The sequence below is a fragment of the Meleagris gallopavo genome, chromosome 15 (assembly GCF_905368555.1).
Source record: "Meleagris gallopavo chromosome 15, MGAL_WU_HG_1.1, whole genome shotgun sequence".
Classification (NCBI taxonomy): Eukaryota; Metazoa; Chordata; class Aves; order Galliformes; family Phasianidae; genus Meleagris; species Meleagris gallopavo.
Window position 1 is genome coordinate 760,277 of NC_139418.1, and position 27,795 is coordinate 788,071.

At 56.9% G+C, this 27,795-nt stretch overlaps 4 protein-coding genes across 15 annotated transcripts in view; 3 read left to right on the forward strand and 1 right to left on the reverse strand.

Moving 5' to 3' along the window:
• The window catches only part of UBE2D2 (ubiquitin conjugating enzyme E2 D2), a 29,246-nt gene extending 19,595 nt beyond the window's left edge, over positions 1 to 9,651 (reverse strand). The window contains exons 1-2 of one of the 7 annotated variants that reach the window (XR_014886705.1): positions 7,443 to 8,424; positions 1,774 to 1,837 (exon numbers count right to left, since the gene is read on the reverse strand). Coding sequence is in view for 5 of the 7 variants with exons in the window: in XM_085237085.1 (XP_085093211.1) it covers positions 1,774 to 1,837; positions 7,443 to 7,526 (148 nt within the window). In the remaining 2 variants the exon portion in view is untranslated. Of the gene's footprint in view, positions 1 to 1,773; positions 1,838 to 2,322; positions 4,730 to 7,442; positions 8,425 to 8,577; positions 9,186 to 9,347 lie in introns of those variants that run through there. The other 6 variants (XM_085237087.1, XM_085237088.1, XM_085237090.1 and 3 more) reach the window with 6 other exon arrangements.
• A 349-nt stretch (positions 9,652 to 10,000) lies between these two features.
• Positions 10,001 to 16,415, forward strand: STING1 (stimulator of interferon response cGAMP interactor 1). 5 transcript variants are annotated; one of them, XM_010718793.4, is made up of 8 exons: positions 10,001 to 10,546; positions 13,980 to 14,152; positions 14,330 to 14,603; positions 14,699 to 14,873; positions 15,055 to 15,163; positions 15,279 to 15,517; positions 15,849 to 16,035; positions 16,121 to 16,415. In XM_010718793.4, exons 3-8 carry the CDS (start codon positions 14,359 to 14,361, stop codon positions 16,297 to 16,299), a joined length of 1,134 nt encoding a protein of 377 aa, XP_010717095.1. In that variant the 5' UTR covers positions 10,001 to 10,546; positions 13,980 to 14,152; positions 14,330 to 14,358; the 3' UTR covers positions 16,300 to 16,415. The 5 variants fall into 5 exon arrangements, with proteins under 5 accessions (XP_010717095.1, XP_085093210.1, XP_019475881.1 ...); XM_085237084.1 differs by lacking the exon at positions 10,001 to 10,546 and adding an exon at positions 10,613 to 12,486; XM_019620336.3 differs by lacking the exon at positions 10,001 to 10,546 and having other exon boundaries at positions 13,920 to 14,152.
• An 8,029-nt stretch (positions 16,416 to 24,444) lies between these two features.
• Positions 24,445 to 25,251, forward strand: LOC116217201 (SLC35A4 upstream open reading frame protein). Its single transcript, XM_085236364.1, has 3 exons — positions 24,445 to 24,583; positions 24,655 to 24,753; positions 24,837 to 25,251. Exons 1-3 carry the CDS (start codon positions 24,569 to 24,571, stop codon positions 25,032 to 25,034), a joined length of 312 nt encoding a protein of 103 aa, XP_085092490.1. The 5' UTR covers positions 24,445 to 24,568; the 3' UTR covers positions 25,035 to 25,251.
• SLC35A4 (solute carrier family 35 member A4) lies at positions 25,060 to 27,014 on the forward strand. Of its 2 annotated transcripts, XM_010718795.4 has the most exons (2): positions 25,060 to 25,193; positions 25,448 to 27,014. In XM_010718795.4, exons 1-2 carry the CDS (start codon positions 25,185 to 25,187, stop codon positions 26,276 to 26,278), a joined length of 840 nt encoding a protein of 279 aa, XP_010717097.1. In that variant the 5' UTR covers positions 25,060 to 25,184; the 3' UTR covers positions 26,279 to 27,014. The 2 variants fall into 2 exon arrangements, with proteins under 2 accessions (XP_010717097.1, XP_003210285.1); XM_003210237.5 differs by lacking the exon at positions 25,060 to 25,193 and having other exon boundaries at positions 25,322 to 27,014.
• Positions 27,015 to 27,795: the final 781 nt, after the last annotated feature.

Here is a 27,795-nt window from a genome sequence, read left to right on the forward strand (position 1 = left end):
AATCATTCTCGTAAAAAGAACACCTATGAGCTCTCAGCACAGATGGAGGCCTCCCTTCTTAAACATTCCCTACTCCTACAAGCTTGGATGCTAGGCTGAGCACCAGCCTTGTCAGAGATGCTGCTGCACAGCTGGATGCACGCTGCTTAGTGAGCACCCAGTAACAGCTGAACTGTTCTTATGCAGCCTCTTTGACACGGCAGAGCCTCTACAAAAGCATCAACACATTGCCTTATCTCAGGCATTTTATGCTTTAAATACCCATGCATTTAATTCACACTCATATGGATTTTCCCCAGGGCAGGCTGAGAAGTTACAAAGCAAGAGGCGACCTTACAAGTGGTCCTGTCATTGCAGGCATCTTACTGACCCTGACCATCTAACCTGGGACCTAATGCTTAATGCTGTTACAAAAAAAAAAGTTGCACTTTACCAAGAAGTCAGAAAAGTTAATGTAAGAAGGCTTGAGCAACTTGTGAAATGACTTTGGTTCAGTTTAAAAGCAAAGGCCTCTCACAAAACAAAAACAAAAAACCACAACCCAACACCAAAGGCTGCAGCAGTGGCCAACAATTAAGCTCTGTTATTCACAGGTGATCACAGCAGCCAGGGACCACGATCCAGAACTACAATAAGAAAGATCCAAATGAAGCCTATTAAATCATGCAATGCATCTTGCCCTCTTCTAGGAGGAAACACGTGAGCAAGGTAACAGAAGATCTTACCACAAAGAAAAGAAGTGCAGAGGAAGGCTTTGAACAGTAACATCCTTCTTTCACACAGCTCTTTGAGCTTCAGAAAGGGCAGAGACGCCCAGATCACACACGTACCAGCAGAACTCAGAGCAGCTGGTGCCTGGGCCAGCAAGGCAGCCCCAGTACTCCCTCCCAGCACACTATTCCCTTCAGGGGACCTGGCAGAGCCACGTGCTTAGAGAACAGGTTTTAAGCATACCAGTACCATGCAATTTAAGGATCCTCTGCCTGCACTTCATCTCATAGCTAAGCACCCACATACAAGTGCAGTGACAAAGCTGTCCCCACAGCAAGACCTGCACATTCAGATTTTGCATACTCAGAAGCCCTGAAGGAGTATCAGATTGAGTCAAGCCCTGCCTAAAGGTCTCAACTTGTTTTTCAGTCCTTACACTGGCATACTCCATAGTGCAACAGCACAAACCAATTAAAAACAAACAGCTTTTTCAGGTGTTCCTGTAACTTAAGATCAAAAAATACTTTATAATTCAAGCTTCAATTCACTGATTAGTTTTCCTCCCATTCACATTTCACCATGCTACCTTCAAAGACTGTACATTACCTTTTTAGGAAATGCAGTGGTTGCTTTAAGTCCTGTGCAAAATATAGTTAACCGTGACCTTGGTGTACCACCACCCAGCGTTAGGAGCAGATTGCTTTACTTCCACAGGACCACGTGACTACACTATATATAATTTAGGTACCAAACAAGTTCAGACAGCTGTAGAAAACTGCACACTGGTTGGGCCAGAGTGGGACTGAAGCTCACTGCATGCTGACTGCACGTGTTGATATGAGAATGCCATAGCACCAGGAGAGGAAACAGAGCTCCCATGAAACAGACACAGGGTGATCCACAGGGATGGTATTACAGAACAGCACCAAGTGCCTGGCTGGTATGGGAACAGTCTCCAGTACTCCAGCCAAGGGCACAGCCAAGTTCTCCTTACGGAGGAACTAGGTGTCCTGTTTCAGAAGCACAGGGTCCACGCGTGCAGGCTGACAGTGGCATACTTACTGTCATCACCAACAGGCCCTGCTGAACACTGTGCTGGAGGATCACGTGCCAGGTCATTCAACTCCTAGAAAAACAAAAAACAGGAACAGTTGTTTCATTCAATTTCAACACCACTCACGTTACTGCTACAAAAGCTGCTGGTGGCACTCGGGCTATTACTCCTGCTCTTTGTGGGAGTGCTGCTCATCAGCTGCATACATCAGTGAGGTGAGACCACAGGAACAGTACCACCACCAAGCTAACAGCCCAGGACACAAAGTCACTCCTGAAATCAACGCAACTTATTTGGTGCACACATCAGTTACCTCTCCTGGGTTTCCTGACACTCCGCTCGCACAACCCTCACTAAGTGACGGTGTCTATCAGGTTAATTTCACCTTCACTGAGAATAAAGCTTAGTACCTTGATTACACCCTGGATTTTTCCTGCATGGGACCGTGTCCAGGCCACAGAGCCAGGGCAGCTCCAGGCCAACAGCCCGCTGCCAGCCCTCCCCCCTCCTGCCCCATAACAGCTCCCAAGCTGCTCCCCCACAGCACTTTCACTTACTGCAGAACTCCACTTCCCCTGTTGTTTCATCAGACTAGAGGTGGTTGCACAGCAAAACACAAGGCCCTTGGTAACTAGCTCGAGTGCACAGACACAACCCCACGTTTCTGAAGTACCTGTATCAGCCAAGCCTCACTCAAGCAATCTCTGACAAGTTTCAATGTGCAGCTGCGTGACGTGAGCCAAACTACCCCAACCTTCAGCTTGGAGCAGACCTTCAGCTGGGCTCAAGGCCCACACCTACACACTGCCCACGAAGCTGGCACTGAACGACACGCACAAATGGAACAAGATCCCCAAATCCAACCCATCTGTGTTGCCCCATGCTCAGCCACTGAGCCCAACCCCCCGTGGACTTGCACTGAAACAGACACTGAGCATGCAGCACCTGCTGAAGCGGCTACGGCACACCTGAAGGTGGACAGCCCTCCAAGTGTCTCCATTAAATAAGAGGGAAGCCCTTCAGAGCTGCAATCAGCACAGAGCAGCCAATTTTAGCCCTGTGAGGATTCCCTTCTTCCTTCTCTGCTGAAACAGCAAAGAGATCCATAAAGCACTCACTCCCCGTCACCACACTTTACACCACCCACTGCACACCTGTTCTAAGTCCACAACATTAAATACATCGAGCTCCAACCCGAGCTACAGCACTCTGCTTCATCCCACAGCAGCGTGGACTGCGACATCATTCACAGAGAGCTGCTCTTAGAAACACAGCCCCTCTGAGAGCAGTGCCCTCAGTCCCAGTAAGCTCTGCTCCAGTCCCAGTAAGCCAGCAGCAGGCTGGGCAGCCAGCTCTGTGCCTTCCTGCTCAGCTGACAGGCACGTGCTGCCCAGCACACAGAGCGCAGCAGCTCTCTATGCACACACACACACTGTAAGTACAGGCATAAGAACTTAAAAGTGTAAATAAAAATTCAGGAGCATACCTCATTTTTCTAAGAGCCTGTAATAACTGTGTGAAGCACAGTAACTTCCGAATGCTATTGACCCTGATCTCCTGGAGAAGGCAATTTAATGCCACAGTACTCAGAATTCTAAACACATCCATTAGAAAAAAAGCACCTAAGCCTCTCCTCCGTATCAGCTGGCAACCTCTTCTCTTCCATTGCGCACACCTACAATGCAACAAGGCCACCCTGGGAAGGAATACCACTGCAAGAGCACAGCAGCACCTCACGTGGCCCCACTGCAGGCAGGGCTCACAGCAGCTACACAGCGTACTATTTCCTTCTCTTCAATTTTGAGTTCCAGGCAGAAGGCATACTTCAGGTTTGTATCTGTGCACAGTATCTCGCTGCAGAGAGGTGACTGGGTCACTGGTACAGCTCTCACTGCAGGCAGCATTTCAGGTTCTCCTTTACAAACTCACAGGTTGCAGCACCACAGACTGAAAGGCCTGTGTAAGTGATGCACAGACTCCTTGCACTTACAGAAGTTTTGAAACAACTTTTAAATTAAGCTCCTGCAACATAAAGCCCTGCAGCTGCTGTAGGGCAGGCAAAATAACAGTGGAAGAGCTGGACCTCCTCAGGACTCCTCTGGAGCACAAGCACTAGCTGCAGCACGGCACTACTCTTGCAGTCCCAACACTGCAGAGCGGTGGGGTTGGGAGGGCCCTTCCAGCACCCTAACCTCACCCCTGCCACGGGCTCAGTGCCCCCAGCAGCTCAGGCTGCCCAGGGCCCATCCATGGCCTGGGGCACCTCAGCTCTGGGCAGCAGTGCCTGAAATTTCCTCCTTGTGCCTGAGCTAAGTTCTCCTCTCTCTTAGTTGAGAGCCACCACCACACTTGCTGATACAGACGAGAGGTGCTCCGGCTCCCCAAGCACCCTGGTGGCCTCTCCCAAGCTCACTCCCACAGCTCCACATCTCTCTCGTGCCAGGCCCCGGGGCTGAACGCTGCGCTGGGGAAGGACGGTCCTCATAAAAGGGGACAGCCCCCTTCTTCATCCTGCTGCAGCCCAGGACACAGCTGCCTTCCTGGCTGCCAGCACACGGCTGGCTCACCGCTCCCCCCCACCAGCCCCTCCCCACAGGGCTGCTCAGGCCATCAGCACTCAGTCTGGGACGGGGAACGGCCCCCATCCAGGAGCAGCACCCTGCATTTGGCCTGGATCAACCTCAGGAGGGTCACATGAGGCCACCTCCCCAGTTCCCCTGGGTGTCACCCACCCTCTTCCTCCACCGTCAGCTGCACCACACAGCTGGCTGTCCCTGCCTGCTTGCTGAAGCTGCACTTGCTCTGCCACCCATTATCACAGCACGGGGCTTCCTAGCAGGGCACAGATACCACACTTCACACAGCTTTCTCTTCAAGCTGCTCACGTACTAGCCAGACTTCTATCAGTCCCTTAACAGACTTGCAGGGCCAAGTTTAAAAACAGGAATGATGGTTACATGCAGCTACACCTGGCCACACACAAAGCAGAGCATCCAGAAGGTTACCTTGCCTTTTAGAAGCTGTTGGAGCAGTTCACAAGGCAGAGCACCCACCTACCCAAGGCTTGGTTCCCAGATGTTACTGAGGGACAGAAGAAACATTGTCTTAAATCTGAGCTAATTACCCAGGTGTTCATATGAAACTAACTTCTCACAGACAGAAGACTGCACTGCAGTTTGGTATCAGCTGCAAAGCTGACATCACCACCTATCAGACCCTGAGCTGCACGGCCTGCTGTATCCCCCCCCGTCCCAGAAAGGCTCCGTGGTCACTGACCAGGTCTTGACAGCACTGCTATCAAACCAGCACCTGGAGGAAGCTGCAGGTGGTTATCAGTTGAGTTTCTGGTGCAGAAGGCTTTGCTCCAGGAATGTAAAAGCAAACGACCAGGCAGCCTTCAGGCAAGTTCCAGCTGAGGCTTTTGGCTGCTAGGAGCCCGCCTCCAAGAGCAGCAGGACAGCGAGCTGCAGAGCTGCTTTCTCCTCCACAGGAGCCAGGCCCACTGCTGAGGACCGTACCACCCCTCAGATCTAACTTAAAAGTCTCAATTGGCCCCTCAGCAAAAGCAAGGAACCGAAGGCACGACGCGCTGCAAAGCAAAGTTCAAGTACCTTGCCCAAAGAGAAGTCGTACAAAACTACACCTGGGAAGTAGGTATTCCAGTAAAGCTAAGGCCTTGCACAAGAAACTGACACTTCGGCTCCAAAAACAGCTCTACTTGCGCTCGAGCTCCCAGCAGAAAGCACAGCCCCACCCGGCGCCCCAGGAAAGCGTTTCAGAAAAGATGCAGTGTGTAACACAGCCTGCCTGACTGCACCAAAGCCTCGCAAAGCACCCGAGTGAGGAGGGGGCACAGCAGTGAGCCTGCAGCCCAGCTCAGAGCCACCACCTGCCGCCCTGCCCCCCCTTCCAGCAGCTGGCCCACGGCACTTGGAGTGCAGCTGAATCAGGGACTCCACAAGCAGCACAAGAATTTTCAAAAAACAGGAGCGCTCCAAGTTCCAGCTTCAAGTTTAACCCTGTCCACGTCCCAAGTTTTAATTCGTTTATTTGTAAACTCCAGAGGCGTTTGCTGCAGATGTGTGAGTTCGCTTCCCCAGACAACGAGCCCCACGCTGCCCATCTGCTGCGTGGCAGGGAGGCCCTGGCCAGCAGGCAAGGCCAGGCTTAAGGATTCTGTTCTGACTGCGGCAGAAGCAGCGGCACCAAGCAGCCGGCCGAGTGAGAGGACAGCTGCTGTCCTGGGGCAGCTCCTCAAACACACTCCAACGCATCAGACAGGACTCCAAACAGTCAAAGATTACGCAAAGCCGTGGTCCCTCCTCCTTACTCCAGTTCGAGCTGCTTTCAGAAGCTCTAATTGACTCACAGACCACATCATTAGCTTGATTGTAAGCCTTATTTTCACTTACAGCAGCAGCAACCTGACAGCAAAATAAGCTTTTAATCTGTCTTCGGCAAGAATCTTCGCCCAAAGCCCCCAAATCCCTCAGTGACAGGCAGCCGAGGACTGTGTCATAAAACTGTGATTTAATTCACCAAAAAGGAACTTGGAGCCATTCAACCACGATTTCCTGGCAGCTTTCAACAGATCGCTGCCAAGCAATACGTAACAGGGCCAATGACCAATAGCACTGCCTGCCAGCAACCTGCACAGGTCCACACGTGTGGAAGGGGCAGCAAGGCCCCACCCTGCCCTACAGCACAGCTCCTGCACTTACCTGACACGAAGGCAGCACGCAGGGCAGGCTGTGCGGCACGCAGCCCTGGCACCGTTTGTCAAGGCAGCACTCACCCAGGCTCCGGCATCCAACCGTGGGTTCCAAAGGCACTTTTGGCCTACAAGACTCTGCAATTCCAAAATATCTCCCACTCTAAGGCTGCTTCTTCCTAACAACAGAAACGCTTTACTCTTCAGAAGGATTTTAATCCTTCTCCTTTCACAGAATCTGCCTTTCTGGGGCATAGAATGGCTTAGATCCACTGGCCTTCTTGACTTCTTACAACTTGCACATGAGACGGCACGCAGTTCAGTGAGCAGCGTAAGAAAAGCCAAGCTTAACGAAACACACACAGCCTGCCAGGGAACGCGCTGTGAGCGAGCTGTGATGTAACCATCAGTCACCTTTCATCTTCTTTCAAAGCCTCAACAGCAAGAACACCAAAGCAGCACATAACTTCCTCTTGGTGCAGGAACCGAATGCTGCAGAGGCCAGGTGCCAGGCAGGAGCCGAGCAGCAGCTCCGGAGGAGTAAGCCAGCATCCCCAGCACAGCTCCTCATCCCCTGCTCCCTCACTGCAGGCCCACCAAGCTCCCTCCTAGGGGAGCCCACAGAGGAGGAAGTTCACCTTCCCCTTGCTCTCCCACTCCAGGCAGCGCCCTGCTTGCTTGGCTACGAGGGTAGGGATGTGGCTGAACCCCAAATGCTGCAGCTGAAGTCCTGAAACGAGCACCATTTGTTATGGTCTCCAGCATCACCCCTTCCCTAGCCCTGTATGTCTTCACATTCCTTCTAAGAGATAATGATGATCAAATATACAAGTTATAGTAAACTGCTACTCCCACACTTCATGGCTACTTTGGCCACCATGACTGCACGCATCCCAGTTTGCCCAAAACTAAGCACTTCTAAAACCTGGAGCTCCTTCCTGGCGAAATCTGAGTGCCAGTCCACACCTTGGGAGAATTAAGAGTACTGCAGGAACACCACAAGCAGCAACTTGAGAGCAGCTCCTCCATGTGTGATCCCCCCAGCAGCATCAGCTCAGAGAACAGCTGCAGAGCTGGCACAGCAGCTCCAGGCCGAGACAGCCTGTCAACCCCACATCTGGCAGCACCTCCACGCTGACAGCAAGACTTCTGGTCAGATGGCAGACAGCTTTGGGCTCTACCCCACTTCCAGCCCAGAGGGGCTCAGTGTGCCAGACACCACTTTGTGCAACAGCAGCTCCAGGGCATCAGAGGTTTGTTCACTCCCGGGATTTGCTGCTTGTTCCTGAAGTTCTCATCCCTGTGTTGTCCAAAAACTCTGCAGAAAGCCTCATGCATGGTCTGGTCTGTGGTAGGGAATAAAATCCAAAGCACCAAGCATAAACACCAGATGCAGACATGTACACTGGTGTATCAAGACTCATAGTATCCTCCAAAAATGCCTAAACAGCAGCTTTCCTTTCTATTGCTTCTTCATACACAAGCCTGCTGGGATTACTTCCACTTAATCCATGCTCCACAGCCTTTTGTTCCTGTCACCAGGTGCAAGAGCAGAGGCTGGAGCCACTGATCAGGACAGGGCCAACACTGCTGCAGCTCCTGCAGACAGGACAACAGGAGGTGGGACGGGCAGTCCCACACAGCTCAGCACAGCCCAGGTGGGAGCAGACACTGGTAGGCAGCTCAACGAGGCACCACAGCACTCCTCCACCTGCAGCCCAACTCCAGCTAACTCTCAGAGCACCCAGGCTGCCAGATGAGCAGCTGGGCACCCCATCACAGCCCTAACTGAAGCTCTTGGTTTGCAGCACCATTTCCACTGCACCGCTCAGCACTGCGCCGAGCTTTGTGCACCACTTCTCACTGCCTCCCCACTTGTGAGGGCCTTGCAATCCAACGCAGCCCATCTTGCCTCAGGTTTCTCACCTCCGAGGACCAATGCAAACAGCCCACCCATGAGCAACCAACGCTCACCAAGGGACGGCACTCTCCATTTCTCCTGCTGAAGCACGAGCAGCAAGCAAAGCAAGCACTGTTTCAAAGAAGGAGCTCTGCTGATCTGCCAGGCGGCCCCGAAGCAGGCACAGCACCCCGCACTCACAGCTCTGTCCAGGCACTCCCGGCGCTGTCCCGGACCAACACTACCCGTCCAGCCTCGGCAGCAGAGGCTTCCAGAACGACCGGGGAGCTGCACGGGAAGCGGCCTCGATCAGCTCCCGCGCCGCGTTAAGTGACCGAAAGCGTCAGATCGGACCGATGCTGAACTGGAACGCCGCTCGCTTACGTAACCGGTTACCGTGCGACTTCCAGTAACTAAAATTACAGCGGAACGGCCGGGCCGGCCCGTCGCCGGGCGCACACAGCGCGCCGCTCTGCTCAGCTGCGATGCCGAGCGGCACGAACCGCAGCACAACTCCGGCCGCGGCAAACACGCCCAAACGCGGCCCTCGTCCGGCGCCGCAGAGCGCGGCGTGCCCGGGGCGCAGCGAGGAGCCCGGAGGGCCCGGGGACGCCGGGCCGCCACCGGCCCCGAGCGCGGGCCGCGGCTCCCCGGCTGAGAACCGCCCGCGCCGCGCCGGCCTCCGCAGCGCCGGGCCTCCTCCGCCCCGCTCCGCTCCCCACCGGCAGCCCCGGAGCCCCGCGCCCCCTGGCGGCCCCCGGAGCTCCCCGGGGCCACGTCGCGGCGACGGGGGGGGGAGAGCGGGGCAGCGCCTCCCGGTGCGGCGGAAGGCCGATAGGCCAGGCCGTCCCCCCGCGCTCTGCCCACGGGCCTCGCCCCGCCGCCCGGCCGGCCCGAAGCGGCGCCCCGCGGTCCGGCTCGGTCACGGCGTCGGGCCCGGCGGCGGGGCGGGCCGTGGGGCTCGGCCTTACCTTGTGGATTCTCTTCAGCGCCATTGTGTGCGCGGTGCGAGGAGGGGCGCGGGGAGGGGGCGGCCGCGGGGAACTACTTTCCGCGGGGGAGGGGAGGAGGAGGAGTGCGGAGGTGGCGGCGCGGGGGGAGGAGAAGGGGGAGGGGAGGAAATGAGGGGGAGGGGAGGGGGCCCGGAAGGCGGCGGTACGGCGAGGGGCCCGGCGCGGCCTCGCGCTGCTCCGTGGGCCGGCCGGCTGCGCTTGGTACTGCCGCGCTGCGCCGCTCGCTCCGCCGCCGCTTTATGCGCTGCGCTGTGCTGCGCTGCGCCGCTCTGGGCTGACCCCTTCCGCGTATCGCTCCGCCGTGCCCTGCCCGCCGCCGCACCGCCGCCGCCCGGAGCGAGGCGGGAGGAGCCCGAGAGTGAACGCCGCGGGGGGAGGGCCGGAGCCGGGCCGGGGGCGCGGAGCCGCGCTGGGCGAGGGCGGGCGGGAGGCGCGGGGACTATTTGCCGTGCGGCGCGCGCACAGAACTCTCCAGAAGGGGGAGGGGGAGAGCGCGGAGGGATACGACGGTGCCGCTACGCGTGACGCAACGATCTCGCGATAAGCAAACGCCTCGCGTGACGCGAAGCACCTCGCGAGACGTAGAGGTCACGCGAGTAGTTGCGGCGGGAGGAAGTCTCGGCCGCGCCGCCGCTGTGAGGGGCGGCTCCGCGGGAACGCGCGGGAGTTCCGGGCCGCCTGCGCCGTGCTCGGCCCAGCGCGTGGGCACGGATACGGGCGGGGGTCTGGGCTGTGTTGGAGCTGGGGAGGCCGTGCTCGGTGGCACGCAGGTCCGGGCAGGCCGCGCGCAGCTCCAGGTGCCCTGATGGCCGCACGGCCGCCGCCCCGCCCCGCCCTGTGGGCTCCGTGTTGGTAACCCTGAGCGCAGATCCTGCATTAAAGATGTCGAGAGCCCTTTTACTTCGTGTTGGCGCTCGTAAGGCTTTCTAGCAAGTCTCCAGCTCCTGCTCCTTTTCAGCCATCGGAGGACAGCCTGGTTCCCGGTGTGTTGCTCTCTTGTACAGTGGACGTTCACAGTGAATTACAGCGGGGTTTTTAACCTTACCTGTCTGCTTACCTTCAGTTGCTGCAGCAGGGCTGCTTTCTGCTCTTCTCATTCTCACGTGAAAGGTTCAAAGGAGAGATCGGAAGATGAAATACTCGGCTCTGCACTGCAGGTGTGTGCATCCACCTGCTGGCTGTGTCCACCTGCTGGCTGCACCCCGTGCAGTGCTGGCATCAGGGCTGTGCTCATCCTGCAGCCCCCACAAGGCCCTGGGGGAGCACGGTCTGTCTCTTGGTGACAGTCACTGCTCCCGCTGGCTTTGCTGCTGCTGCCCTTTCTACAACAACTTCAGGTGTTTTCTCTAGCAGCTTTAGCACACTGAGTGTCTCCCAGCACAGACAGCTGTGCTGAGCAGAGACATGCTTCAGGCGGCAGCTTCACATCCCCCTCTCATGCTGAAAACAGCCCATGGCTCTCAGAGCACCAGAATGCTGTCAGGACTTCAGCGCTGGCTGCCTGGGATTGCAGGAAGGGCAGCCCCCTGCTTGGCTCTTCTGCTTAACATTACGCTGCTGCTTGGGCAGTTCTCAGAATGCCTTCAGGTCACAAATCCTGAGGACTGGGCCCTGCTTTTTCAGAGCTCTGTGGATTTTGTTACCAAATTGGAAAACTCTTGAGCTCACAGTGGCAACAGAAACAGCCTGGGTTGCTGTTTGTTCCTTGTTGAGCTCTGAAAAGCCCTCTGAACAACAGTTCAGGTTGGATATTAGGAGGAAGATTTTCACACAGAGAGTGGTGAGGTGCTGGCAGGCTGCCCAAGGAGGCTGTGGATGCCCCATCCCTGCAAGCATTCAAGGCCGGGCTGGATGTGGCTCTGGGCAGCCTGGGCTGCTGGTTGGCGACCTGCACACAGCAGGGGGTTGGGACTGGATGAGCATTGTGCTCCTTTTCAACCCAGGCCATTCTAGGGTTCTGTGATTGTAGAACTCAATCTGGATAATCAACATCTGTGAAAGTAACAGTTTAAAAACACTTTCGGTTTCATTTTCCTGCCAGGGATGTTTTTTTATTTCCTGCCATATGGATGTGAGCTTCTCTAAGGAATGTAGAAAATTCATTTTCATAGTTGTTATTGCAGAATCACAAAATTGTTTGAGTTGACGGACCTCTAAAGGCCATCTGGTCCAACTCCCCTGCGATGAACAGGGCTGGGGTACTGCTGGATGGCAGCTGGACATGAGGCAGCACTGTGCCTCCACGGCAGCTCCCTGTGCTCCCACATCACTGATTTGTGCACAGGGGACGTGGCTGCACAGGACCAGATGAGCTGAGAGGGTCTCAAACAGCCCCACACAGCCCCACGTGCCCCACCCTGGTTTCCCATTACCACACCACAACTCAAACTCAGAACTGACACAACTTCGAAGCCTGATGGCAGTGATTCTGCAGTGATTTTCTCCTGGTCTCAGTTAAATGTGCTTAAAAACACGGAGTTGAGAACCGCAATGGATGTGTGAGGAAATCCCAAGGAGAGGCAGGCTGTGTGCAGCATGCGGCCAGCAAGGCGGTAGGGAAACAGGAGCACAAAAAAAAACTGCTCAGGACACAGAGGTTTTTCTTCATTCAACAAAGCAACGTTGGGGGCTTTGTTTGCTTTTCTGCTGGTTTTGCTTTTTAGCAATGGATTTTTCTACAAGAAGAAAAAGGCTTTGGGGGAATTGCAGCGCACGACGATCCAAACAAACGCAGTGTCCACTATGCAGGCACAGAAGCTCGTTTTGCTGTTTTGCTGATGTGGTTCCCATTTCTGGCAATTGCTACCCCATCCTCCCAAGCTCCATGGTTCTTTTGTTCGTTCTTTCACGAGCTTGTTCTGGTTTTGGTGCAAACCAAACTAAAGCTCATTTTCATAGCACGAGGGATGTGTGCCACAGGACCGGCTCCTGCCCAGTGTCTCTCCTCCATAAACCTCCCTCAGATGCACGTCCTGGCCAAGAAGGCAGCAGTGGTTTCCTGTAAGTGGGTGGGAGAGGAGGAACAAGGAAAGAACGTGACCACACCCCCATGTAATTACAACTGCGCAATGGGAGAAGGAAGCCAGGCATGCACAAGGTGACACCTAGAGAACGGTGGTCAGTGGTCAATGGCTGCATGTCTGGATGGAGATCAGGGACAAGTGGTGGCTCTCAGGGGTCCGTGCTGGGACTGATGCTCTTTAATATCTTCATCAGTGACACTGAGAGTGGGATTGAGTGCCCCGTCCCTGCAGGCAGCCAAGGTCAGACGAGATGGGCTGTGGGCACTGATGGAGCTGCGGGTGTCCCTGTGTCCCTGTGCACTGCGGGGGGTTGGACTGGACGCCTCTGGGGGTCCCTTCCAACACAAACAGTTCTGTGATTCTGTGGCTCTCCGTTACAAATGAGAAGTGGCTGGAAGGCGTGTGCACCTGCAGCATCACACTGCTGTGATCTCACTCCACCCAGCCCCGTGCTGTGCCCACCGCCCACATGATGGGAGGTGAGGAAATATGTGGATGCCTGCTTCCCTGTGCCAGGAGCTGGGTGAGAGGCAGCTTACGGGCAGGAGGGCAAAGGCTCCTGAGACCTGAGGGCATTGCAGGTGTCCCAGCACAAGAACGGGAACACCTCAAAGAGCAGCAGCCTGGAACAGCCCCAAAAGCAGAAGGACTCCTCCGTCTGACACGTGCACAAGAACCCATTGCCATGGGCACTGCAGGTGCTGGCAGCTTAAAGGACATTGAAAGAAGGCAGATAAATCACAATTTTATCTATTATCAAATGGAGAAAATCTCTCAGGGAAGAAGCTTTGGTGTCACAAAAGAGTTGAGAACCCCAATGGATGTGTGAGGAAATTCCAAGGAGAGGGCAGGCTGTGTGCAGCATGCAGCCAGCAAGGAGTGAGGGAAACAGGAGCACCAGAGCATCCAGGGTGTGCAGACAGGAGCAGGCACAGGGCAGAGCCTGGAAGCAAAAGCGAGATGGGCAGAATTAGAGTGGGGGGATTGAAAAAGCAGGAGAGTGGCACAGCCACGGGCAGGAGCTGGGAGTGGGGAACAGACCCACGATACAGGGGTAGAAGCAGGCATCTGCCTGTTTTGGCCAGCCTTGGCATTGGGGAGGCGCACAGCTCTCTGCCTCCATCAGGAGCCCGGGCTGTGGCAGTGCCCAGGTGGGAAAGCAAGGTGGGCAGGAGCTCCAGCCATACCCTTGGTGCCCATGAGCAGAGCCCCAAGCTCCCCTGGGGCTGTGTGGGGAATGCTGTGGGTCAGCCTCACTGGAGGAATCCATTTCTGCCAAAGTTCTGCTTGCTTTGGAAACCCACTCTAAGCAAAAAACAAGCTTGATTTAATTTCCTTCCTCATTCTATCCCGGCACAGCGCCTTTGTGAGTTGGCAGGGATGCTGGGGTTTTCCAGAGCCATAAACTCCTGCATGTTGTAACCTGCAGCATTCCCCCGGAGCTGCCCAGGGCAGCATTCCTGAAGCCACAGACACCCCCCAGGTGCCCAGCTTGGGCGGCTCCACGCCTTCCCTTGCCACCTACAGCTGCCAGAGCAGCTTTCGTTTTCATTTTGTTCTCCATTAGGTTTGCAGCAGCCGTGCAGCTCTGCCCTCTCCCTGCACTGAGAGCTGTGCAGACCCTGCGCATAGCAGTAGCGTCCGGAGGAAGTGGAGGCCGTGGCTGTGCGTGCTGAGCACTGCTGCGTCCATTGCCCACAGCACAGACATCCCAGTGCCGAGCATCACAGCTGCATCTTGGTGAGTGCCCACGGGTGCATTAGCACAGGGGTGGCATCAGCAGGGCAGCAGAGTGGTCGGTGAGGCACTGATTTGGGCATGCAGGGTGTGAGCTGTGCTTGCAAGCTCTGGAGTGCTGACTGAGCTCTGGGCATGCACATCCACACTCCACCGTGATGTGGATCTCGGGGGTCCCAGCTGCTGCTGCCCCCACTTCCTGCTTGCAGATGCCCCAGGACCTGTCGACAAGGAGCAGCCCTGCTGCCCTGCTCATCCCCGAGCCCCGTGCAGGGCGGGCACGGCATGCAGCGTGCGTGCTGCTGGCTGTGTGCTTCGTGGTACTGTTCCTGATTGGGGAGCCCCTGATGCCCATCACCTACCGTGCCTGCACCCAGCTGGCGGCCCTGCAGCTCGGGGTGCTGCTCAAGGGCTGCTGCTGCCTGGCAGAGGAGATTTTCCACCTGCGCTCCAGGTGAGCACCGTTGGGGGATCCACTCCCTGTCTCTGACTCCCACCTGGCCCCTCCAGTCCAGGTGTCAGCCCACCTCTTGTCCCTCGCCCATCCAGGCACCATGGCAGCCTCTGGCAGATGCTGTGTGCCTGCTTTCCTCCACACTGGCACCTGGCCCTGCTCCTTGTCGGCGGCTCAGCCTACCTGGACCCTCAAGAGGACAACGGGCACAGCCCCCGCCTCGCCCTCGCCTGCCTGTGCCAGCTGCTGGTCCTTGCCCTCGGGCTGCAGGTAAGGGGATGCTCAGCAGTGATGTTCGGCCACCTGGCTCCATATCTGCAGTGTGCTGCTGGGAAGGGGCTGGGCACACCCTGCCCTGACCTCCCATCTGCAGGACCACCGCTCTGCATCCTGTCACGGGCATTGCTCTCTGAGCCCCGCTGCTGTTTTTTTTCTCCTTTTCCCTCTGCAGAAGCTCTCAGCAGTGGAGGTGTCAGAGCTGACTGAGAGCTCCAAGAAGAATGTTGCTCACGGCCTCGCCTGGTCCTACTATGTCGGCTACCTGAAAATAGTTCTGCCACGTACGTAGCTGTTGCTCTGCACTATAGATGGAAATGGCTCCTGCAGCCCTCCCACTTCCACAGTGAGGAGCAGACCCCAATGCTGCTCTCCCCCAAAACCTCACTCTTCCTCCAGGCCTGAAGGAGTGCATGGAAGAGATCAGCAGGGTCAACCCCATGCTGCGGGCACACCACGACACCTGGAAGCTCCACATCCTGGTCCCACTGAACTGTGACATCTGGGATGACCTGGAGAAGGCTGACAGCAACATCCAGTACCTGGCAGACCTTCCTGAGACCACCCTGACCCGGGCAGGCATCAAAAGAAGAGTCTACAGACAGAGCCTGTATATGATCAGGGATAAGGACAACAAGGTATGCTGGGGCAGCCCTGCATCCCCAGGTGGGGGAGGTGTCCCCAGGTGGAGGTCCTGCCTGTGTGGTTGGGGATGGAGGCAAGGGTTAGGGTTAGGGTTTGGGTTAGGTTGAGCTGCACTGCTCAACCCATAGAACCACAGAACGGTTGGGTTGGAAGGGCCCTACAGCCCCCCACCCCGCCTCTGCCGTGGGCCGGCTGCCCCTCACCAACTCAGGCTGCCCAGGGCCCATCGTGGCATGGGGCACCTCCAGGGACGGGCACCACAGCTCTGGGCGGCAGTACCGGGGCCTCAGTGGGCGCTGCCCTCCCCACGCTGTCTCCCCACAGCCCAGGCCCTGCGTGCTGGAGTTTGCGTCCCCGCTGCAGACGCTGTACGCCATGGCGCAGGATGAGTGTGCAGCCTTCGGCCGGGAGCAGCGGCTGGAGCAGGCCCGGCTGTTCTACAGGACGCTGCGGGACATCCTGGGCAGCTCCAGGGAGTGCGCGGGGACGTACCGCCTCATCGCCTATGAAGGTGAGCACGGGTGCTCTGCTGAGAGCCCTGCCCAGAGCCCCTCTCAGCACAGATATGAGCACGGCTTTGCCTTTCCTCTTTCCAGAACCGGCAGAGGCCGAGAGCCACTTCTTGTCCAGACTGATCCTCTGGCACCTGCAGCAGCAGCAGAGTGAGGAGTACATGGTGCAGGAGGAGCTTCCCCTGGGCACCAGCTCCATGGAGCTCAGCCTGCAGGTCAGCTCCTCTGACCTCCCCCAGCCTCTGCGCAGTGACCGCCCCTGAGCCCAGTGCTCCCCTGGCACCCAGGAGCAGCTGCCTGCGGCCCCGAGGCACGCTTTCCAGTACCATTTGTGTTGTGTATTTCTCATGTACACACATGAATGTTTGGTGTGTTCTAATCTGGTTTTTCCTTGTGTCATATTGAGAGTGTTGAGGATGTTCAGTGTGGAGAAGGCTCCAGGGAGACCTCACTGCAGCCTTCCAGGAGCAGTGGAGCGTGTGAACAGGAGGAGTAATGACTTTTTACATGGGCAGACAGTGACAGGACTATGGAGAACACTTTTAAACTAAAAGAGGGGATTTAGGTAAGATGTTAGGAAGAAATCCTTCACCCAGAGGATGGCGAGGCAGTGGCACTGCTGCTCAGAGCTGCGGTGCCCCATCTCTGGAGGTGCCCCATGCTGTGGATGGGCCCTGGGCGGCCTGAGCTGGGGGGCAGCCAGCCCATAGCAGGGATGGGGCTGGGGAGCTGTAAGGGCTCTTTCAACCCAATTGTTCTGTGATTCCATGGTTCCATGATCTCAATGATCATAGTCCTCAAAGGACCCTTCCAACCCAGACCCAACCCACTCTATGGTTCTATGTTCACATGCTGTGATTATGTGAAGTGTTTTCCTCTTGGGAGTAAGTTGCATGATCCCAAATCTTGGGCTCGTTGGCAGTGCCCCAGTCTCAGCCACACGTGTGTGTGTGCCAGGTCCCTGAGCTGACACATCCCAGCAGTAATTACACACACAGACATCCTCATCAGGCCTGGGCACCTCTGCCTTTGGGCACTCCTACAGCATGAGGAACCTCCCTGCATCTCTTCCTTGCAGTCACTTTATGCTGGCAGCCTTCTGCAGCACCCAGTGTCTCTCCAGCCTCAGGTGATGTGCCAGGCTGTGCACTCTGCCTCACTCCAGCAGCAGTCCTGGCTGATTTAGGGCAAATGCTTAGACCTAAGAGACTCAGCCCACGGGGACACGCCTGGACCTCTCTGCAGTGAGAACACCCCACTGAGTGTTCACTGTGCTGCTCAGCACCCAGCAGCATGCACACTGTTTGCCCACACAACGCATGCCCCCCGCCTCCTGATGCCAAAACCCCTTTGTCAGCAGCCTGGGGAGGCCACAGAGCTCTACGCTGCTGCTCTGTGCCTCAGTTTCCCCTTTTGCTAAAAGGCAGACAGGCAGTTCAGTTGGATTGTTATCTTCTGGTGCTGCAGCATCCCTACATGGATTCGATCCCTTTGGTCCCTCCCAGCTTTCAAGACTTTAGCAAAAGGATGAGGCCACGTGAGAGCTGCCAGGTGCTCAGCCTGCACTTCCAGCCTCAGGGAGGAGTCAGCTGCTGCAGGACTGAGCTCAGCTGCCCGCAGGCCATGGCTGGCTCCATCCTCTGGGCAGCCTCAGCTCCTGCCTCTCTCCAGCCTTCCTTCCCAGGACAAAGCCTGGCAGCTGCCACAGTCTTTGCAAATACTGGGGCTCCATCCCCCATGCACAGGGCAGCATAGGGTGGTAAATGCCTCTCCAGACTCCAGCAAGGTTACAGGGAGATGTGGCTGCACGTCGGTCCTTCTGGGATTGGAGCTGGAACCTACAGCAGGATTCAGTAAAGCCCTAATCTGCAGCCTAATCTCTGGGCACTGCATCTGCACAAGAGACAAAAGCGACAGATGAAAGGGTGGGGACCTCCTGCAGGCGGGGGGAACACGCTGGTGCTGCTCTGAGGGCTCTGCTCACCCTGCGTGGGCTGGGGGCAGCGATGCTGGCCTGAACCCACCGCCCACCCCCTGTTCTGGAGAGCGGGAGCATCTGCTGGGCTGGAAGCGTGCGGTGCCAGGGCTGAGCTCAGCAGCAGGGCACAGCCAGCGGCAGCTGCAGGGCAGCGAAGCCAGCAGCACCGCGGCCCCCAGCTGCGTCCTTTTCTCTGCAGGGATACTCGTGCACAGCAGCACACGCTCCCTCCTGGCTGCTGTCAGGTCCGGGCACTACTCCCCACCACCACCCTCAGCAAGGCCAGGTTGGCCTCAGCGCTGGGGACAGGCGTGGGCGCAGAGGGACGGTGCAGCTTGTTCCTGCGGCCTCGTGCTGACGTCTGACAGCACAGCTCGTGCTGCTGCTCAAGGACCAAGGCAGGGCCAAGCAATGGCAATGGGACAGCCGTGGCGGCGGGCAGGGCTGGTGCAGAGGCAGCGATAGCAAGGCTCAGCACTGGAAGCTCCACCAGAGCTGACCTGTTGGGGCAGCTGACAGTGCCCGCTGCTGGCTGGCTCACGGGGCAGTGCTGCAGTGCTGTCTGCAGCAGCCGTTGTCACCACCTCAGGCAGAGGGATGCAAAAGCCCCGACATCCCCACGCACCACCTGGGGCTGGGGACGCTCGGGTACCAGGCTGCCAACAGGAGCAGAGCTGTGTGTGAGGCGCTGTCTTAAACCTGAGCACCTGAGCGCTGCAGGACAGGAGCACAGCCCAAGCCAAACATCCCACAGCCAAACACTGCAGAGAGGAGCCCAGCATGCGCTGCAGCCCGGCTTAGTGCTCTTTGCTGCAGCAGCACGTTGCTGCTGGGGGGCTTCTGCTGCTGCTCCTCTCCGCAGTGAGCACACAGCCCTGCGGTGTGACTGTAGGTCCTGTGCATCCAGGGCTCAAAGAGCTGATGACCAGATTGGCACAGGGGACACACGTGGTGTTAGAGCCCCTGAATTGCTCTGCATACAACCTCTCCTTGCTGCAGCCTGTATTTCATGCTGGAGATGTGTGGAGCACACCCTCATCTGCAGGACCCACGGGTCACCCATGCAGCTCTGCCAGGGTCAGACTGGAGCACAGACACCGCTGCCCTGTGCCCCTGGCCTTGTTCAGTGGGGACCATGCCGGCCCAGAGCTGCCTGGCACAGCCACCCACAGCCCAGCTCACCTTCAGTAGCAGGACTGAGCTGGCAGCACCCCACAGGGTGGCACGATCCCGGCATGCGGCGTCAGAGAGCAGCAGATCTGCTACCCTGCAAGGGCCGGTAACCCAGAAACCACCTCTGTGGGGTCCGCCATCACCCGGCGATGGTGGGAGAGGCCCAGCATGGAGCAGGGAGGTAATTTCGTGGTCAGGATTGGGTGAGCAAGGCAGAGCCAGCTGTACCCTGGCTGCACAAGGACTGGGGCCAGGGCTGACTTTGGACACAGCTTCCAAGCAAGGCCGAGGCTTCCCGCTCTCCTCCTATCCCAGCAGGTTCTGTTCTGTCTTTAACCCCTGCTCTTACGTGTCCTCTTTGCCACGGATGAAAAGCCACCACTGCAGCCTGCCCTGCAGTCTGCACTAATGCAGCAGCTGTCAGGGACAGAGGGCTGGGAAGGTGGAGGCAAAGTGCTCCCTAATTCTTGCCTTTCTGTTTGGATACAGTGGATTTCGGAGCTCTTCTTATGGAGGAATTCATGTATTAAAGATCACTATACTGGAAGTCCCAGGAATGTTAAGGCTGACTCCAGCTATATGAGCCGATATTTAAAGGAGGGGATGGAGCTAAGAGTTGGTTTAGGATTAGGATGAGAAGTGTTTTTGGCTGAGAAGCCCGTTCCAGCCCACGTGGCCCCTTTGGGTGCCAGAAGCCAGCCCCACTTCAGGCACACGAGACCCTCTGTAGGGGTGAGCAGGCTGCCAGCAGGCTGCCCTCTGCTCCAGCAGGGCTGCACCTCTTGGAGCTGCCCTCCCAGGTGTGCCTGGGGATTTTTTAACTCCTACCTGTTTTGCTCAGAACTCCCAGCTGATGCTGACATCTGCGACTCTGGGTTTAAGGATAGAGAATTCCTCTTCTGTTTTACTGCTGGGTTTAGGGGTTGAGAGGCCAGCATCGGTATGACCCTCTAAAGCATGTTCCTGTAAAGGGCACTTTGAGAGCTGGAAACATCATCCAGCTCTTCTGGGAAACCTTGCTCCTCTGCTTGCTGCCCTGTGATGGATGGGGCACCTCGGACACGTTGGGCTGCTCCTGCTGCATTGCTGAGCAGCAATAAAGCTCTAAGAAAGGCAACTGGTGCTGCTCAGCAACAACAGAATCTGTCCTTTACTGCAAGATGGTTCCTTCAACCTGGTGACATTTTTACTGTCTTCAAAGACTGACATTTTCAAGTCCTCTCAAACACGTCTGGGTATCAATCCCAAGCATCATTTAAAAGCTTTGGGGATGGTTACTGCTTGCCATGGGGAAATGACCTTTTTTTCTCTTTAAGCCTCTGCACGGTTTCTCTGGCCCACAGACCTTGCAAAAATCACTGTTTTGCTCAAAGTCAGAAGAAGTTTTGAGCCATTTAAATTCATTCAGTTTGCAGTGACAAAGATGATAAAGGGCTGTAAGAATGCTTATGTATTCACATGCCAGTATCAGCAGCGTAAGGAGAGACGTGGCTTAAAGGAAGAACTAACTTCCTTGTGAAGCTGAGCAGCTGATGCGGATGCTGGCTTTCTCCCTCCTGCTCTTGCTGGTGGTTAGTGCCTGGATCATGGAAAATGTGTTGAGGTTTCCTATTTTCGCTTACATTCCCAGGAACAACTGTCTGCTGTGTCTTGAGAGCTCGTGCCAAGCATGCACCTTGGCTGTCATGTTTCTGTCTAGTGAAAAAGCCAATGAATTTTGAAGCGTTAGTAGTTTCGTAGTTTCGTTCTTGGATATAAATGGTGACATGAAGGGAACGTCTAGAAAGGCCCCAAACCTGACTTCTGGTAGCAAGAGGTAGAAAGGGTTCTTGGCTTTGCTGGTGCTCTCACAGACCCAACAAACTCATTCTGACACTTTTGGAGCAGTTGGCAAGAAATCATAGAATAGCTCAGGCCTTAAAGATCACCCTGTTCTAACCCCCCTGCCATGGCAGGGCTGCCACCCACCAGATCAGGCTGCCCAGGGCCCCATCCAGCCTGGCCTTGAACGCCTCCAGAGATGGAGCAAGCTGTTCCAGCGCCGCACCACCCTCTGAATAAAAAAATTCTCCCTGTTACCTAGTGTAAATCTCCTGTCTTTTAGCTTAAAGCCATTCCGCCCCGTCCTATCACTATCACACCGTGTAAAAAGTTAGTCTAAGGATAGCTGAGAATAGCTAAAAAGGTTCATCAGGACTTATTTTTATCTGTATCCTCAGATCTCACACCAGTTAACCTCCAAAGAGCAAGTCAGTCTGATTGATAACTGTGCAGGTCCTGGGTTTTTACAGTCAGCTTTGCAGCGGTGCTCACGAGGCTGAAATACAACGAGCAAATAGGTGCGCATGCAGCCAAACAGGGCTGTGCTGCAACCGAACAGCGTGCCTGTGTTCCTGCACAGAACGGTGCTCGCAAGGCTGGGGATGTGGGAAGGTCCCACCAGGAATCACACACCGGAGGAGGGCAGCAGCGGCTGCGGCGATGCTGTGCTGCCCTCCAGTGCTGCACGTTAGTTGGCCATTCTCACATCCTCAAAGCCAACATGAAGTTCGTCCTTTCGAAGCCTGGTGGCTGTTCCCCGAAAAAGCCCTTGTGATCACACTGTTTTGCTTTTCTTATGCCGGAAAAAGCCTGTTTGAGACGTGGGCTTATTTGACGTGGTAGAGAAAAGCAGCAGGTTCCCCAAGGTCACTTCTCTCTGCGCTTAGAGGTTGGCATCCTCGCCATAAGGTGAGTGCATACAGACTAAATTTGAGAGCCACCAGCACAACAGAAACTTTCCTGGGGCTGACCTGATGCTCTTGCATGCTGCAACTGCAACTCACACTTGAGCTTTTAAACTCTGGTAGAGCACACATGGAGTTAACATCCACATCAATCCCAGCATCCCAGTTTTTAACCAAACTGCTAGCCAAGAGTCTGAAATGCGTATTTCTCTCAATTGCTCAGACTTGCATCTGCAGTGCCTATTTGCCCAGCTGTAAGTGCTGTGGTTTAAGTTCAGCTGGCACCATCAGTGCTGTGTTGGTCTGACAGCGGTCCTCAGCAAGACTTAGATCTCAAAGAAAGGTGCATTTCTTTTCTTACAGGAGGACAGATTCCACCTCTTTGTCCCCCCAAAAAAGAAAAGCTCTCTCCAGCTTAGGGCTCCCAGCAAGGGCAAATGGAGGGTTGAAGTGATCTCTCCAGTTACTTTCCAACACCAAAACTGGCATTGGGTTAGGAGCAAAGTGTGGGTCTCCGAGGTGCTGTTCCATGCTGTGGATTATCCACAGCATTTGTATTTTCTAAAGGCAGGTTGAAAAAAAACAACAGTTCTACATCAGTCCCCAAGGCATTTCGTGGGCTTGCCTCCTCCAGAAGCACGGTGTGGTATGGCTGCTGAACGTTGGTGCTGGCACAGCGGGTCCTGCATCAGCCTTCCCTGGGCCAGACTCTGTGAGAAAAGCTGTGCCAGGGGCTACAGCAGGGCCGGCCTGGCCTGCAGAGCAAGCTGCTGATTGATGGCAAGGAGTTATTTGGTGCTAAAAGAAGCAGCAAAATGTAAGAGGTGCAGCCCCCACAGAGTGACCAGCAATGCTACAAGCCGAGCTGGCTGCCAGGCTGCCCAGCCCAGGGGAGGCACTGCCCCCAGGCTCGGTGCACAGGCAGTGCTGGGGGCATCACAGCAGCCAGGTGGCACCTCAGAGGCTCGCAGTGATGCCACGGGGACTTGCTAGAGGTCCACCTATGGGCACTGCCATCTTAAAGGGGCCAGGTCCCGCTCCGTCCATTCTCCCTCCCCGGTGCACCCCTATGACACCAGTCCCTTCTCATCTCCAGACCCACACGGAAAACATGCAGGTGCCAGGTTTGAAGCCTCCTGAAGGAAGCCACAGCCCAGGTTGAAAGACAATGTCACCTTCATGGTGAACAGCCTGAGAGCCAGGGGACGGCAGGATGCTGAGCCATGCGTGGCCAAGTCAGGCACTGACAAATCAGTGTTAGAGTGTGCAGGGGATGAGGCATCCCCTTGACTGCCCTTCACTGGAAAAGCAGCTTTCTCTCCAGACCATGGGTACCTTGTAACCATGGCAAAACAGGCAGCCCTCAGGGTGACCTTGCGTCCTGCAGCGTCTGAGGCACAGACTCAGATGTGATGGATCCAAATTGTTTATTACAGGTTCTAACATGCCTTACATACGTTCGCAAGTTTTCTCTTTTAACTTTCCCACCCGCCTTTACACGCCAGCAAACCATTCCACAAACACCCCTGGGCCGGGCACGCAGGCACTCATCCACGACATCCATGGGTCGTTCCTGGACACGCACCCTCCCTCCAACCAGGGCCATTACTGCACAGCCATCACGCAGCTCACTTCGCTTTGTTTTCCCTCTTGCAGAGGTGTCCTTGGTTCTCAGCCTTGCTTTCTCATGCCATTTATCTTGCTCCACAGCTTCTGCTCTGAGTTCCCACAATCACCCCCACACATCAAAACTGCCCTCGTCTGGCCATGCCCAGCTCAACCAAAAGCAGCACTCAGAACTGCGCTGCGAGGGCTCATCTGGGGCTTCGTCAGGTCCCTCGCGCTAAGCAACATGAACTCACTGCATCGGGGCTCTCTGCATAAAGAAAACCGCTCTGTAGATACTGTGAATGGACTGAAAGTTCCTCCAGCTGCAAGTCCTCCTGTTTTTCTTTGCAAAACTGGGCAAACCAGTATGAGACCTGCCAGGCAGGACAGAGCAAGCCACGCACTTCCCTTCTGTCTGTTCTCAGCGTCTGCAGTGCTCAGGGAACACTTTGTCCATTTGTTGTTGTTGGACAGCAGATACTCGGCCAGCCTGCGAGCAGCTGTTTGAGGCCATCCTGCCACACTCCAGGCGGAAAGGGTAACTGCACTTGTTTTTCCAGACAGCCCCACAGATGGAGCAGTAACTAGATTTCACTTTCATTAACCCACGGACCAAATGCTGTGGGGGGAAAGCACAGGAAAAGCTGAGCAAACAGCCCAAGTGTGGCTACTGGGGCCTGAAGGACTCCGCTTCCAGCAGCCTGAACCACAGCCCTGCTGACCCTACAGTCACACACGAACCGGCCCTTCCCCCGCCAATTGCACCTCTCACAGCCCCAGCGACCTTCGGGAAAGACAACGTCGCTACGGCCCCGCCCCCAACGCGGCGCCCCGCCCCCAACGCGGCGCCCCGCCCCCAACGCGGCGCCCCGCCCCCAACGCGGCGCCCCGCCCCCAACGCGGCGCCCCGCCCCCAACGCGGCGCCCCGCCCCCAACGCGGCGCCCCGCCCCCAACGCGGCGCCGCACAGGGCCGGGCGCCCCGCCTCAAAATGGCGGCGCGCAGGGCGGAGCTCCCCCGGGAGAGGTGGGGCCAGGCGGCGGCAGCATGGCGGACGACAAGGTGAGTAAAGCGGCGAGCGGCGCTCTGCGGGCTTGGCTTGCGGCTTCGCCTGAGGCTGTGCGTTCCCGCAGGACTCGCTGCCCAAGCTGAAGGACCTGGCTCTGCTGAAGGGGCAGCTGGAGAGCCTGCAGCGGCGCGTGGAGGACGAGGTGCACGCCGGCGTGGGGCAGGTGAGGACGGCCGGGCCCGGCTCCGCCCCGCTCGGCTCTGCCCCGCTCTGCCGGCCCGCGCCCTGACGTGCCGTGCCCCGCAGGGCGGCTCGCTGCTGGCCTCCCCGTTCCTGAAGGGCTTCCTGGCCGGGTACCTGGTGGCCAAGCTGCGTTTCTCGGCGGTGCTGGGCTTCGCCGTGGGGACGTGCACCGGCATCTACGCCGCGCAGAACTACGCCGTGCCCGACGTGGAGAAGACGGTGCAGGACTACCTCAGCTCGCTGCGGAAAGGAGGGGAGTAGCGGGGCTGCCCGGCTCCCGGGACCTCGCACGCCGTCCGTGCCCGGTGTTCGGCTCTCCCCCGCCGCCCCCGGCTGTGCGGTGCGTCCCGGGGAGGCGGATCCGCCGCTCCGTCGGGAGGAGCGAAGCCGTTCCCTTGTGCTGCACGGGGAATGTGGCAGGTAACGTCCTCTTGTAGTCGGGCTCATTAAATTCGTGGCGTTTGGTCTCTTTTGAGTATCCCGAGGTGGGAGTCTGTACGGCCTCCCCCTGCTGTGCCAGCCCTGGCCCTTCGTGCCGCAGCCCGGAGATGGCTGTGTTTGGGAAAGCCGCCGGCGCCGCGCTCAGCCCTTCGCAGCGCGGGCTCTGGGGGCTGATGCTGCTCTCCTCTGTGGCCATATACGGCTCCCACGCTCCGCTCCTCACCCTGTGCAAGGTGGACGGCGCGATCCCCTTCAGCTCCTCGGCCGTGGTGGTTCTCATCGAGCTGACGAAGCTGGTGCTCTCCCTGCTCTTCCTGCTCACCTGGGACCGGCAGCTGCTCGGGGCCGCGGTGTCCTGGCGCCACGTCGCTCCCTTCGCCCTTTCAGCCCTGCTCTACGCTGCAAACAACAACCTCGTGGTTCACATGCAGCTCTTCATGGATCCCAGCACCTACCAGATCCTGAGTAACTTGAAGATCGTCAGCACCGCGCTCCTCTACAGCCTCTTCCTGCGCCAGAGGCTCCGTGTGCGCCAGTGGCTGGCGCTCTGCCTGCTGATGGCTGCCGGGGTGAGCTACAGCTGTGGGGGTTTGCGGGACCCACGGGGCTCTGGCAGCCCCTCTGCCATGCAGCTGCACGTCACGCTGGTGGGCTTGTTGCTGATCTCAGTGTACTGCCTGATATCGGGCTTGTCTGCTGTCTACACGGAAGCTATCCTGAAAACCCAGGTGCTGCCCCTCAACCTTCAGAACCTCTTCCTTTATTTCTTTGGGGTCCTGGTCAATTTGGTCGGCCACTTCTGGAGCAGCACAGAGAGAGGTTTTCTGGAGGGCTTTTCCTTCTGGGTGCTGGTGATTGTGGTCAGCCAGGCCTTGAACGGCTTGATTATGTCCGTGGTCATGAAGCACAGCAGTAACATCACCAGGCTCTTTGTGATCTCCTGCTCCATCCTGGTCAACGCTTTGCTGTCTGTCGCCCTCTTTAACCTGCAGCTCACCCTCCTCTTTTTCATTGCTGTCTCGTGCATCGGCCTCGCTGTTCACTTGTACTATGGGGTGACGTAGCTGTGGCCTCCCTGCCCTGCGTGCACCAGGGCAGCCCTTAGCTGTTACTCAGGGGTGTTCCTTGTCTGTGCTGGGCCTGGTGTGGGGCACAGTGGTGCCTCCCTGCCTTTTTGCTCACAGGAGGAGGCAGGGTGGCCCAGTGTGAGTCTCTGCTGCCCTAAAGCAAATGCACTTTGGGAGGGCTTTACTCAGCGTACCTCTGCTCAGTAAAAGGGGAGAGTGCCCTCCCTGGGCCAGGCCTCATGCTTCTTTATCCCACACCTTCTTTATCCAGTAGTCCCAGGCTCTAGAGTGGATCCTGAGCCTCTTCTCGTACGGTACGTCACACTTCTGCTGTTTCCCCATCTTCTGCACATCAAAGCGCACATCTATCCCCTGTGCCAGTAAAACTGCTGCAGGGTTAGCCCTGGTGTGCTGCTCGTGAGCATGTGGCCAACTCTGCTGCCAGGAGAGCCCTGCACCACGGCTGGGGGTTTCTCCCACCCTTCCTCTGCAGTATTCCACCCCAGTCCTCAGCCCAGCCCCTGGCTGGAGGTCTGGTATCCTTGGGCCCCATTTGCCTGTCCTGGGCATGACGTTGCTGTCTACCTCTGTAGACAGAGATTATAAGGGGAGTCTTATGTGCTCTACAAAGAGGAAACAGCACCTGAATTTGTACAAGTGTGGTGTGGAATTCCTGGTGGGCGGAAGTCACTGCTGACTCTGGTACAGTTATTAAAGCTGTAGTTTAACGATGTGCATGTGTTTGTCCTCCCTGCAGGAAGATGTCAGTTTCACTTGGCAGAGCCCTGTACTGCCCTGTTTAGTAACGCATCTGAGCCTGACACTCCTTGGTGTGGGGGCACTCACTTTATTGCACTCGGCAGCACCCCTGGGGCCATGAGCCCTTCCATGGCACCAGCTGTAGCCTCATACCTGTGTCAGCCTGCTGCCACATAAGGTAGAGTAGGTTGGTCTGGGGGTTTTGTGCTGAGCAGCAGTTGTTGCTGTGGCCTGCATGTCAGCTGGCAGCAGCAGGAGGAACCAGCACCCGCCCTGTCTTTGCTGCCAGAGTGGCTGTTCCCACTGCTCAGGGACTCTGGCTCAGGGTGTCTGCGTGGTGGCATTAGCTGAACTGTGTCTTCTGGCCTCCTGCAGCTGCTGGTTATGTGTGGAGAGCTCCACGGCATCCCGCAGCACCTCCTGCAGCAGTGCCTGGTACCGCTGCTTCAGCGCTTCTGCCCGCTCCTCTCCCCGGCGCTGCTGGTCCTGGAGCACCTGCAGGGACACACAGGAGCCCTGACACCAACCTGGCCTCTGCAAGCAGAGCCGTGCCAGCAGCCGTGGTTCAGTCCCCACCTGCTGCAGGTGCTGCCTCCAGGCCTGCATCTCCTGCCCACGGCCCTGCAGTAGGACGTCCAGGTGCTGCTTGGCTGCCTCTCGCTCCCTGCATGCTGCCTCCAGGCTCAGATGCAGTACAGCCACCTCCTGTTGCAAGCGAGCTGCATCCTGCTGCAGGGACAGGGATAAGGACAGGG